We start from the raw sequence: 12463 nt of genomic DNA, 5'->3' as shown, positions 1-12463 counted from the left end.
CGAACGAGAACAATTACTACAATACTACCAATATTAGTACAACAATAGTTTCAATCGTATCCTTTAATAAAGTTGTACATTATTACATTCTCTATATTATTACGTGTTGGTAGTAGTTAACTTATCGTTCTTACAGTTCTTGTCTCGTGCATTTCAACACTATTTAAAATGGAGGCAGCCAGCATTTGATTACACACACCTGCGCAGCACGAGAGAACCAACCTAGTATTCATAGTTAATTACGGATTAAAATCAACCATATGAATAAAACGAACATGATGACATTAAATAAAAGAAAGGATTTTATGAAATTATATTTTCGTAATTAAAACATGAGCAGTAGCATTAAAGCAGAAAGATACAACATAATAATGTGAAATTAGGATTAATAATCCTTCTCTAAAACGCTGAAACACTCAAACTCGGCCACGATATGATAATATAAATATTCCAGATGGTTATCAACACATTTTAGCAGTAAAAGACACCGAAACACGATGAAAATCAACCACTTGAAAACGAGCCAACACTGCCCATCGTATTTTCAAATCGACGAGATGAACACATTTTTCACGAGCGATACCTTTAAATGTTACCATATTTAGGAGCAAGCCTATAAACAGTTCTAACAGTATTCACCATCTCCATATTTTTGTCAAGCGGTTTAGAAAAAAAATCGTTTAGTATGGTGGGCTAGGCTACAAGCTAAAGCTACATCGTGTGCCTCGAATGTTAAGTTAGCGCTAAGAGCTACGCGCAAACGAGAACAATTACTACAATACTACCAATATTAGTACGTCAATAGTTTATCGTATCATTTAATAAAGCTGTTTATTATTACATTCTCCATATCTCCAAGTGTTGTAGTTACATCGTTCTTACCTCATGCGTTTCAACGCTTTTCGAAATGGAGACAGGCGGCAATTGATTACACACACCTTCGCAGCACAAGAGAACCAACCTAGTATTCACGGCTTATTACTGATAAAAATAAAAAAAGAATTACATGAATAAAACAAACACGATGAAATTAAAGAATGTCGTCAAATAAAATACTAGATGAAAAAATGCCAAAATAACTTACTTTGTCACGAATAACAAAACGATGCGGTCTGTTGAAGAAATTAACCATTGCTTCCTTCATGCCTGTCGAGCTTCCGTAGTCACTTTCTTTTTCCTGAGTCCCATGGAAAGTTGATTGCTAAGGGTAAGAGTTGCTGCTTTCAATATACCATATTAAAAAGTAAAAATATTTTGTGCCTTGTAGGTTTCTCTTTATTTACATTATTTTTCTTAATAATTTTACGCCACCCAGTGAACTCTCTCACTTTGACCACTAGATGACATTGTATCCTGTTCTTAAGCTGTTTAAAACCTAATATGAAAATACTGTTTTTTTTGGACAATTCTGTCCAACAAATGCAACAATTTAATTTGTCTTTTAATAGTAATGGAAGCTGTTTATGTTTGGAGCTAATTGTGTGTAGCAAAGCCATGTTGATTGCATTAGAAGACAGATTGTGTATTGTCTTCCCCAGCAAAAACACTCTGTCATGTAGAGGAATCAAAAATACTGGTTCATGAAACAAACTTGAAGCTTAAGTTCTCACTCATAATAAAAACTTAAAAAAAAGAAAAAACACTTATATGATGTGGCAAAAACACAAAGAAAAATGACAGGCATTACTCATGATGTGAGTAAGCCTCAGTAAATCGATTAGTGTTAGAATTGCTGTGACTGGGACAATCAGCACGGTCAAGCTGGTTTGAGACCATTCTTAAATATTTTAACATATTTTAAAGTCATGAAGGGCATTTTAAAAAAGTGATTTTTGCACATCCTCATCCATCAACGAGGCCGCAAACATACATCAGATGGTGAAGGCTTCTTTTCTTTTAAATGTAAGTGACGGGATTTTTTTCGTAAACACTTTTTCGACTTCCAAGTATTATCAGAACTTCTTCTAATGCTCATGGTATAATCTATTTATATTTTGTTCAGAACTTGCATCGCGCCATTGCCAGCATAAAATGTACTGATAAGAAAATGTGACATTTTGCCAACATCCCTGCATGATGCAAGACCAGTCTGAAAGGTCAACATAAATTGGATGTATAAATATGTAAAGCACAGTGTACAAATTAATACATTAATCATATTTATGAGATACCGCTCATACATACCGCATTCATTACTGACCAGCAGAAGAAAAAAAAAAAAAAGAAATCTTACTCTTTTATTATTTTTATTTTTTTTACCCGCACTAATTCTCATTTCAAAGCTCGGGTGCCTTGAGAGCAAGACATGAATGATTTTTACTGGTGCACAAAATGAGCTGTGCATGAACATCACCTTGTTCAAAGATTAAAACCAACAGAATTGTGTGGGTTGTTGTCACTGGAGGTTTTACAGAATAAGGTCACAAAAGGTCGGCCCTACCCGAGCTCGCCGCGAGCTGCAAAACCAAAATGTAGCTTTTGATGGCCTTTTTTTTTATGTGAATGTCTTTGGCAGGAGCGGACGTGTAACATTGACGGAATGTGCTTTGCAGAAGGAGACTCCAATCCAGGAAGTCCGTGCCTTCTCTGTGACCCGGACACCTCAAATTTTACCTGGTCACTCAACCAAGGTACAACAATTTAGAGTGTTGGTATTTTAACAAGAAGCAATGAATTGACACACATGGTTTTGCTTTTGCGGGCCACGTAAAATGATGCGGCGGGCCAAATCTGGCCCCCCGGGCCTTGAGTTTGACACTCGTGTGCCAGAGTCACTCGCTGCTTCCGCTGCTAAAAGACAGACAACAGGAGATCTTACTGTGAGGTCAGCCCCACTAGGAGCCTCAATTAGAAGATGAAAGAGGCTCAGGTTGAGCTTTCCAGGCGTGCACCTGTTGTTTAACCACCACAGGATGTAAACGACATGCTTGATCATGCTAACACTTACCAACACTGACAGAGTCTGAAAAAAATGGATAGAACTCTTAGATATTTTTTTTTCCCAGTCAACCGGCCGCCCACCTTCCATCGACCTCAGGGTGAGCTGCGTACATTCGCCGGAGAGAACTTTGTCTTCCAGTTGGCTGCATCAGACCCTGAAGGCTCAGCCCTGCTCTTTGAACTGGTCAGCGGACCAAACGGTGCCATCCTCTCACCAGCTGGGCTCCTTATTTGGAGGGTCCCATCAACATTCAAAGAGGAGTTGACTCAGTCAACCTTTCACTTCACACTATCAAATGAGTGCAATGCCCAAAGCACCTTGGCGGTTGAGGTCCACGTGGTGCCATGCGGATGTCAGAACGGAGGCACGTGTGCAACTGATTTCAGCTTCCCTGCTGGCAGTGGAAAGTATCTTTGCGTATGTCCTGATGGGAAACAGGGCGACCTCTGCCACGAAGATGTCGACAAATGTTTATCGGCACCTTGCGCCCAAGGAACGTGCATTGGTACTGATGGTGGCTTCAGATGTAGTTGTCCCCAAGGGCTGACAGGTACCAGTTCCTTTCTGGGGTCACTGTGGTGTGGTTTACTTGACTTTGCATCTTTCTGCAGGTGCAACGTGCCAAGAAGATATAGACGAGTGTGAGCGGACGCCTTGTTTTCCTGGAGTCCACTGCCTTAACAGTTATGGTTCCTACAACTGTGGTCCTTGTCCCCAAGGCATGCAGGGAAATGGTACACAATGCACTGGTAAGAATGTTTAGAATCTCACAAGCTTTGGACCCATAAGTTGCTCAAAACATAATCAGTCTAATTCATAAAGCAGACATGAGGCCGCCTACGATCACTCCCACTTTGGCGCCAAAAACTGTTGTCCACGAGGTTAAAGAAGTCCCGATGCAGAAGCTAACGTCACCTCGCCCGAGCGTCCAGTTTGCCAAGATGGTGCCGCGAGCAGAAGCTTTTGGGCTGCCTCAGGTTCAACCCACAACCCGGAGGGGACCTTCGGAAATCAGCCCAAATTCTGGCTTGGAAATTGATACACCCGGTGGCGGAATCGCACATGACCCTGTCGAGGTTGGGCCGCCAAAGAAAAGCAGTGTGATGCAGAACTCGGGAAAGCCAGCTTCAAGTGAGGAACAAGGGGTTTGATTTGCTGGCCTCTGGTAAAGGTTTTAACGCATGTGTGTCAAACAGAAGGTCCGGGGACTCTTAAGGGAGCTTTGGTCTCTCGCTATTTTGTTTTCTCTATCCGTCACAGCAACGTGCAGCAGCAGGCCTTGCTTCCCCGGGGTCCAATGCATCAATCGACGACCACCGCACATCGGCTACGTTTGTGGCCGATGCCCGCCCGGCCTTCACGGCAATGGACGAATCTGCATGAAGAGCGCTGAGGCGGGTAAGGAAGAAGAACAGTGGGATCCCAGAGGAATCAATGCTAATGCTATCATCTGTGCTTCCTCAGCGTTCAATCACCTTTCACATCAGCAGCAGACAGCAGGCCAAAGAACCCGAACCAGCCTCCACTTAAGCGCTTTGCCTTCCAGAGATAGCATCAAACGCTCGTCTGTAACTAGCGATACCAAACTACGTCAGGCTTTGCTTGTAGGAAGAGAAGGTGGTACCGGAAGGAGGGAGGTGGACACTGTTGACGTCAGAGCAACGAGTGCTTTTTCTAACACTGCCACCCACAGAAGCAACGTCACACCCTCTAAGGGTTTTGGGGTAACAGGCCCAAACGTGAGTCTCATCTGCATGAAAGCTTCACACTATTCCTCCACTCAACCATCTTCTGTTTGTGCTCATGTCGTAGCTGTCCCAACAAGCAACTCCACCATCTCCTCGCCAAATCACTCAGTCTGGCCTGGCGACAAAACCCAGACAGACAGCCTCTACCCGGGCCAAGCCCTGGACGAGACCTGCACGGCCTCTCAAGACAACACTTGGATTGTTGTCTTATTCGCTGCCTGAGTTCATGTCACCATGCCCCGAGCAGCCATGTTTTCCTGGTGTCCGATGCAATGCAACATTGGACGGCGGTTCCCGCTGTGGCCGCTGTCCCGTCGGTTTCACCGGGGACGGCAAGACGTGTCGAGGTGGCTTTGATCTTATTAATTATTATTGAATTGATTAGCCCTTCTGTTTTAATTGTCCTCTGCTCATGTGTTCCAAGCTGTTTGCAAGCATACGTGCGGACGGAACATGGAGTGTGCGGCTCCCAACACATGTCTCTGCAAGGCAGGTTACGCTGGTTCGGACTGTCAAACCGGTAAATGATTAGTTGTCTTTGAATATTCCGGCTTGAACTTTCCTTATATTCAAATTGTCACATTTGAACCAACCAAACCGAAGCATGTGTTCAGCAAAACAAATTGAAACTCACAGCAGAAAAATGAAATGTTCTGTAAAATTGGTAAACCAAAAGATTAATATGTAAAAAATACAAATTTTTCTTAGCAATTTGTGAACCACAGTGCACGAATGGGGGGACATGTGTGGCTCCGGGGGTTTGTCGGTGTCCCGATGGCTTTCATGGAGAGACTTGTCAAGAAGGTAAAGATTGATTTTATCATCAGGGCCCAACAGAACCTCCTGACTCATAAATGTGCGCAGCTGTGTGCAGGCTACCATGTGAAAACGGAGGCACGTGCTCAGGATTGCAGACGTGCTCGTGTCCGTACGGTTTTGTTGGCCCGCGATGTGAGACCCGTGAGTTTGCAGCCAATGAAGCTTCTCTTTGTTACTTGGATGGATGTTGCGAGCATTATAGTGGTAACTTGACTTATGAGTGTGAAACATAAAGGTATTTTGAGATAAGAGTGGTCGTATGCTCACTTGAAACTTGAGTACAAACAGCCTTTGGATAAATATTTTATGTTGTGTGGGCTTCAACCGATTGATGGCGTTTGAATCCATTTTTGTGGGAAATATTTATTTGGTATATGAGTAAATTGAGTTTTGTTTTGAACGCAGTGGTTTGCAGTCGCCACTGTCACAACGGCGGCCGCTGTGTCTCTCCAGACGAGTGCAGCTGTCAGCCTGGTTGGAGCGGACCTTCCTGTGAGACTGGTGAGCTTGAAAAATTGCTTACCTTGCTGTACTAGACTGGGTGCAAAACAGTACAGGTTGGGAATTTCAACGTTGCCGAAACTTATATGGCGAGGCACCACATAATGTGGCTCGAGCCTTTTTATCTGCCACAATTGAAAATTTTACCGTCTAAGATGCTGATGTCGGCTTTCTTTAGCTCTTTGCAGGCCGGTCTGCCTGAACGGCGGTTTATGCATCCGACCCGACAGCTGCGAGTGTCCTGGCGGTTTCTACGGTACCCGGTGTCAAAACGGTACGTGGCATCGGGACGACGCGTGTTCCTCTGCTTTGGCTGCACTGATGCCATCCCCCTTTTCGTTTGTAGCCATTTGCACACCGCCTTGCAAGAACGGCGGTCTGTGCATGAGGAACAACGTCTGTTGGTGCCTGCAGGGCTACACCGGGAGACGCTGTGAACAAAGTAAGTGACCGAAATGACTAACCAAAAAAAACAAAATACAGCTTACTTGTGTGATTTTCTTTTTTAAGTACAGAAACAAGGAATTTGTACCTGCTTGCTTCCCAAAATCATCTCTCTCCGTTTCCTCAGGCGTATGCGAGCACATGTGCATAAATGGCGGTCGCTGCGTTGGTCCTGATGTTTGTGACTGTCCATCAGGTTGGCAAGGAAAGAGATGTGACAAACGTAAGAAGCGATGTGTGTGCATGCATAAGTGATTCGTGCCATTTGTGCATGCACGGTGAATCTATCAGTGTTTGTTTGTTTTTTTTTGTCCTCACAGCCCGTTGCGAGCAAAAGTGTCTAAACGGGGGCGAGTGCGTGGTGCCAAACACCTGCCACTGCCCACTGGGCTGGCACGGAATGTTGTGCCATGTTCGTGAGTATCACTAACAACAAGCACTTTGATGAATTTGTTTAATACAATTTTAAATAAGGGTCATTAATGAACAGCACAAAATTGCTGAACAACAAATCATCATTAAGTGCAGGAAAATATTTTGTGCATTTATTTTAGTGATGTGAAAACGGTGCTTCAAACGTGCTTCATGAACCAGCAGTTGCATTTTCTGACTCCTCTACATGGCACTGATAGTTTAAAAAAAGGGATCTATGAAATGACCAGTTTGTTTGATTTCAGCCCAACGCTGAACAGAGTGCCATCCAGAGGCCTCAATAGACATTAATCAATCAATCAATAGATTCACGAATTATTTTGAAGCTTTGTTATTCATTAGCTCATAAATAGCAATCACAAAACCCTTTTTTGATCAAAACAGTTCATTCAAAATGTTAATATTATTATTATTATTATTAAGGTACTATAATATTTGTGCGCGTGTGTCATCCCTTAGCTCATTGTCAACAAAAATGTTTGTACGGCAGCCGCTGTGTGAGGCCCAACGTGTGCTCATGTCGCAGTGGATTATCAGGCGCTCTTTGCTCAAGGAAGGTAAGAGAAATTTAGACTTGCCATTCTAATTTCTTGGGCCTTGTTAAAATGGCTAACTTCATATAGCCACACTGATGAAATGATTGCCTAACTGACCTGAACTGACACCATGATGAAAAACAAAAGGTTTACATTTTACAAACCAAGTACAAAGAAATTTCAAAGCATTTTCAGTGTTTTCTGATAAAATGTGTCATAAAATATCTACCAAAGTGTGAAGGGTGTCTATAGAGTATATAGTTTTTTTTTCTTTTCCAGCTTTCCATCTAGATTGTGGTGAATACACGGTGTCAGCAAATCTTTATCCTGGGCTGTTTCCAAGTGACAATCTGAAGAGGACAACTTGTGCTCTTCATAGAATAGAGGCTTCCCTCCCAATAAGGCAGCTACTCCATTGCTTGCTCAAAAAGGCTGGAATGACGTTGGGTTCTGCCCACCCAAAAGGAAAATACGATTCCTGACTACACCTTTTTTAATAATATTAATTTTAAAGGGTCAGTATACATTTCATTTTGAAACTCTGTTTTCCATTTATTTATTTGTTGTTGGCATCGCAGTTGTGTATATATCTTAATCCAGTAGAAGGTATGATAACTTTGTGTAAAATAAAAATTAAGAATAACAACATTACTCCCCACCAAGTCAGAGAAAAATGACCAAAACAAATCTTTGGGGGGGTGGGGGCATTTTACAATTCCTGCAAATAAATGCTCTAAATGTCAATATTTGGATGTAGAATTTGGGAGTTGTTAGTAGTGTATAGAATGAAACAAAAATTTACTGAAATACATACCGACAAATGAAAACTGTGAGAAATAGATATTTTTTCTGTGCTTTCAATTTTCTGTACTATTTTTTGTTTAATTGCTGTAATGCACTTGGTTTTAACATGCTATTAGCATAAATCTAATTTTGCTGCATTTCATGTATTTGCTATTTCAAGGAGCGCCTAAAAAGTGTATAGAATGAAACGACATTTTACTGAAATACATAACGACAAATAGAAAAATGTGAGAAATAAATATTTTTGCTGTGGTCTTTCAATTTCCTGTACTATTTTTTTGTTTAATTGCTGTCATGCACTTGGTGTTAACATGCTATTGGCATAAATGTCATTTAGCTGCATTTCATGTATTTGCTAATTCAAGGAGGACCTAAAAAAGTTTTGCTCTTTGTGATTAGTACGGCGTGCCTACCCTGCAGTGCAGCAGCAGCAGCAGAGAAAGGTTTGACTTTGCTGGCCAGGTTCAGGGCCAGCAGGTCTCAAGGAAATAAGGATTAAAAGCTTAATGAGGCCACATTAGCTCTGCACCACTTCCACGGTGATGTCCAGTCAAGGATGAAGGCTAAGGACATTGCTCGTTCCTTTCAAGAAGAATCTTGCCGTTTGAGTACACTTGTTGCGTCACTTGCCTTTTTATTGGCAACGGCATTTTAGGCCGAAGGTTTCTTATTCTACCTGCTTCTGCCACCTGGTGGCGAGAACATTTTCAACAACAACCGCCAGGCATTTTAAAGAAATTTGACATTTTCAAGACACACGGGATATTGTGGTCAAGAAATAAAATAATAGACTCCCTATATTAAGTGGAAAATAAAGTTAATTTCAGCCTTTCTCTGTTCATATATTGCAAGCTATATATATATTATATACAATATATTGTCATATATTGTCAAAAAAAGGTAGGTTGCACAAAATGACGCCAATTCAAATTCCAGGCCCATTATTGCTAATTGATGTGACTATTTCTGTTCATTTGTGCATTGTGTGTGTGTGTGTGGGGGGGGGGGGGGTATGCTCAACTCTGCACTCTAGAGGTTTTTGCTGGCGTTGCAATGATTCATTTTTTTTCCTTTTTTTTTTTTAAATAACTCACGCGTCACATGTCATCAACGGCTTTTGTTTGCCTTGTCACCTGTTAGTACACACCCAATATTTCTGTTGGCTGTGTGCAATGTGCAGATTAAAATAAAATCTCATCTAGATTGTGAATCACATCCACAAGTGAATTATCTGGATATAAAAGACTACATTTTGATCTTTTGATCTCAGTCTGAAATGTGTGCCAGTCTTCAGTAAAAATAAAAGAATATCAAATAAAGGACTTTTTCTTGTGCCTTTTGTGCAATTTTGCACCTCAGTTTTTAGCACCACTTAGTGGTTTATTTCCCCTTATCCTGCAGATTTGACTCAAATCAGCTAAAAGGTAGCAGGACTCATCCATGGATATTTTTATCCTCTCCAAAGATGGCACGACGCAAGGTGGCGAAGGGGAGGGCTGTGGCTGTGCCTCACAGTGGCCACTGACAAGCCAAGTCCACCTGGGCTGCTCACTCAGAAGGAGGCCCGCAGTTTGATATATAAGCTTGAAGGCCGCGGAAGACTGACACACTTGTTGACTGAATACACAACGGTTTCAAACCAGCCAATCCGTTTCAAAATCGGTAAAAAATTAGACAAGTTCCAAAGGATTTATTGAAGCCATACATAGTTCCCTAAGTATAAGTGAAAGCAACGCACCTCTGCTGACAAAGATCCCTGTGTTGAATGCAGCCGACATCCTTCACCCGGCTGGACACAAAGACTCCAAGTTCTTGGCAGCATTAAAGTCCTCCCAAAAAGAGCAACTCCTCTTTACAATCACCTATATTGTGATAGCTCACTTTGAGAACAACTGGCTTTGTTTTTGAGCAGTCTGTTTTGGAAAGTTTATCTGTGAGGTCTGTGTCTTCCTGTTATTTTTCTCCCCAACCAACTTAATTTCTTTTAACTGTAGATAGTATGAACAGGTGTTCTATGAAGGACCCTTTGCACAAAACTAGAAATAAGCAGACCGATGAGTAATAATAACAATGGATAAGACTTCTCTTGTGTTTTCCTTTTGTGTGCACGTCCTTAAAAATGGCAGCTGGAAACTGAGCATTGTGGGTAAACTGGCAGCAGCGGCAGGGAATCGAGCAAAAAAAAAAAAAAAATTCTCACTCCATGTAAGGTAGCAGCATGTACCGCTCTACTACCGGTGGCCGCCCATTTTGATAAAATAAGTAGAAAGCAGGTTCAAATAAAAAGAAGTCATCCTAAAAATACCTGCAACTAGTCTCAAATGGGCCTACGTTTATTTCTCACATCTTGCAGCAAAACAGGTGTGTGTCAACACACACACACGCGCACACGCACAAGCACACACACCTGTCTTCCCTTCTCCGCCGCGAGCTGGCGACCCAGAAAACATCCGTCATTGAGTAGAAATGCTATGCTGATCCGGAGCGGACCCTCGCTCGGTCACCGGATCAGGAGCAGCTGCTCGGCCACTCGGTGCTATTTTCACTCTTGAGGATAAAGTGATGTGCACGCTGCGTTCACACATCAGGCTGCCAGGATGAAGTCCACGAACAGCGAACCCACCGACGGCTTCGCTTCCGACCCAGACGAGTGGGACAGCGAGAGCAATGGTTCGGACGGCAAGTCTACCGGTGCCTGCAGCCCACGTCGCGGAGAGGAGCCGGAACCGGCCACGCGGAGGAAAAGGCGGAGACTCGGCAGAAAGGCGCCGCGTCTGCCTGGTGTGAGTAAACAGAGGCAGGCGGCCAATGCGCGTGAACGCGATAGGACGCACAGCGTCAACACGGCCTTCAGTACCCTGCGCACGCTCATCCCCACCGAGCCTGCCGACAGGAAGCTCTCCAAGGTGGAGACGCTGCGTCTGGCGTGCAGCTACATCTCACACCTCGCTAACGTGTTAATGCTGGGGGAGGACAGCCGCGACGGGCAACCGTGCCTTCGCCGCCAGGACGTCGCGCACGGCCCTGTGCAGTGGAGCGCGCCGCCGCTAAGGGCCATCTGCACCTTTTGTCTCAGCAACCAGAGGAAGCAGGTCAGTCATGGTGGGCCGACCATCCTCGGAGGACGCGCGAACTAAAGAAAGTGCTTTTCTTGAGAGGGAGGGGAAGCGCGCTACTTACACGCAGTATTTGACGCTTATTACCAGAAAAATTGGTTGGAAGTATAAAGTGCATAATAATCTAATGCCTACCCGTTTTGATAACTTGCCACAACGAAAATTATTTTTTTTTATCTAGGTGAATTCATGGTCTGGATCTAACAAAAAGCTGTACATAAAACATGCATGACATTCCATAAAAAAATGGAATAACATACTGCAAAATGTTTTAAAATCTATGAGCTCCATTAACATTGGCATTTAGCAAACAGGAAGTAGTTTCGTTCCTTCTTATTGCATCAAGCAGTTAGTAGAGTCAAATTGTCTCAGATGGTGCCAGACATAAAACATATATAAAATGGTGGCTTTTAAATTGGCAATAAACACACACGTTAAGTATTCATGTTGGTGATAGCCAAAATAATAATTCCTTTCAAGGGAATATTTCTTTTCTCAAGTTGTGTCATGTCAGCGCAGGTGCATTCATGTCACGGCTGTCCCTTTTTTCCTAAGACCAAGAATGTTTGTCATCATTCTCTCAACATTTGATTGAAGTTCTGCGGGTTTTTTTTTTTTTTAACATAATTACAAATGACTTATTTTTTTGTCTCAGCAGCTGAGAGACGGCGGGAAGCGTTCAACTAAAGTGTAAAGCCTCGGACCCACATGGAACGGCGGCACAAGTTTACATTTGTATATATTTAACGATATTTATTAACTACATTTAGAAATATTAGGGAAAAAAAGAAAAATCAACACTGGAAAGCACTTTGTGTTGCCATCATTTGTGCCTATCAAGCAACCTGTGTTTTGGTTGAACTGCAACCTGAACCCATGTGTAAGGTTGCACTATTTTGGTCCCAGCAACCACCGAAGCGGCTGCAACGAGTACAACTTGATCAAATCCCCGCAATGTTGACTTTTGCACAAAAACCTTACTTTAACCGGCACGCATATTTCAAACATATGTGTAACCCTCCTACAAAATGTTGCACTACCTCAAACTTGTTTACCTCAACATCAAATGTGTAACATTACTGTATTGTGTGGCACAGCAACTATTTTTCTGCAAAATAAATA

General features: G+C 42.6%; 2 protein-coding genes and 2 long non-coding RNA genes across 10 annotated transcripts in view; 2 read left to right on the top strand and 2 right to left on the bottom strand.

Moving 5' to 3' along the window:
- The window catches only part of LOC147062701 (uncharacterized), a 5251-nt gene extending 4068 nt beyond the window's left edge, over positions 1-1183 (bottom strand). The window contains exons 1-2 of the long non-coding RNA XR_015068987.1: positions 1085-1183; positions 883-981 (exon numbers count right to left, since the gene is read on the bottom strand). This is a non-coding gene — a long non-coding RNA (uncharacterized LOC147062701). The remainder of the gene's footprint in view (positions 1-882; positions 982-1084) is intronic.
- LOC147062700 (von Willebrand factor D and EGF domain-containing protein) overlaps positions 1-8474 on the top strand; it is a 25349-nt gene extending 16875 nt beyond the window's left edge. For 4 of the 5 annotated variants that reach the window (XM_085937694.1, XM_085937520.1, XM_085937434.1 and 1 more), the window contains exons 16-32: positions 2516-2630; positions 3006-3491; positions 3553-3690; positions 3764-4072; positions 4202-4339; positions 4406-4680; positions 4754-5036; positions 5114-5209; positions 5398-5493; positions 5554-5649; positions 5914-6009; positions 6188-6283; positions 6356-6451; positions 6581-6676; positions 6774-6869; positions 7345-7442; positions 7701-8474. In XM_085937694.1, coding sequence (XP_085793820.1) covers positions 2516-2630; positions 3006-3491; positions 3553-3690; positions 3764-4072; positions 4202-4339; positions 4406-4680; positions 4754-5036; positions 5114-5209; positions 5398-5493; positions 5554-5649; positions 5914-6009; positions 6188-6283; positions 6356-6451; positions 6581-6676; positions 6774-6869; positions 7345-7442; positions 7701-7712 — 2622 coding nt within the window. In that variant the 3' untranslated portion in view covers positions 7713-8474. The remainder of the gene's footprint in view (positions 1-2515; positions 2631-3005; positions 3492-3552; positions 3691-3763; positions 4073-4201; positions 4340-4405; positions 4681-4753; positions 5037-5113; positions 5210-5397; positions 5494-5553; positions 5650-5913; positions 6010-6187; positions 6284-6355; positions 6452-6580; positions 6677-6773; positions 6870-7344; positions 7443-7700) is intronic. The other variant, XM_085937601.1, reaches the window with a different exon arrangement.
- LOC147062699 (uncharacterized) lies at positions 5867-10949 on the bottom strand. 2 transcript variants are annotated; one of them, XR_015068970.1, is made up of 4 exons: positions 9964-10949; positions 6542-6638; positions 6157-6440; positions 5867-6045 (listed from the first exon to the last, which is right to left on the bottom strand). It is a non-coding gene; the product is annotated as an uncharacterized LOC147062699 (long non-coding RNA). The 2 variants fall into 2 exon arrangements; XR_015068964.1 differs by having other exon boundaries at positions 5867-6440.
- LOC147062698 (transcription factor 15-like) lies at positions 10431-12463 on the top strand. Of its 2 annotated transcripts, none has more exons than XM_085938011.1 (2): positions 10431-11317; positions 12000-12463. In XM_085938011.1, the coding sequence occupies exons 1-2, from the start codon at positions 10823-10825 to the stop codon at positions 12033-12035; spliced, it is 531 nt and encodes a 176-aa protein (XP_085794137.1). In that variant the 5' UTR covers positions 10431-10822; the 3' UTR covers positions 12036-12463. The 2 variants fall into 2 exon arrangements, with proteins under 2 accessions (XP_085794137.1, XP_085794062.1); XM_085937936.1 differs by having other exon boundaries at positions 11997-12463.

This window comes from Syngnathus leptorhynchus, chromosome 1, assembly GCF_054491065.1.
Source record: "Syngnathus leptorhynchus isolate UIUO chromosome 1, UIUO_Slep, whole genome shotgun sequence".
NCBI classification, from domain to species: domain Eukaryota; kingdom Metazoa; phylum Chordata; class Actinopteri; order Syngnathiformes; family Syngnathidae; genus Syngnathus; species Syngnathus leptorhynchus.
Note: the sequence above shows the minus strand (reverse complement) of the source record. Positions and strands in the feature narration are given on the sequence as shown.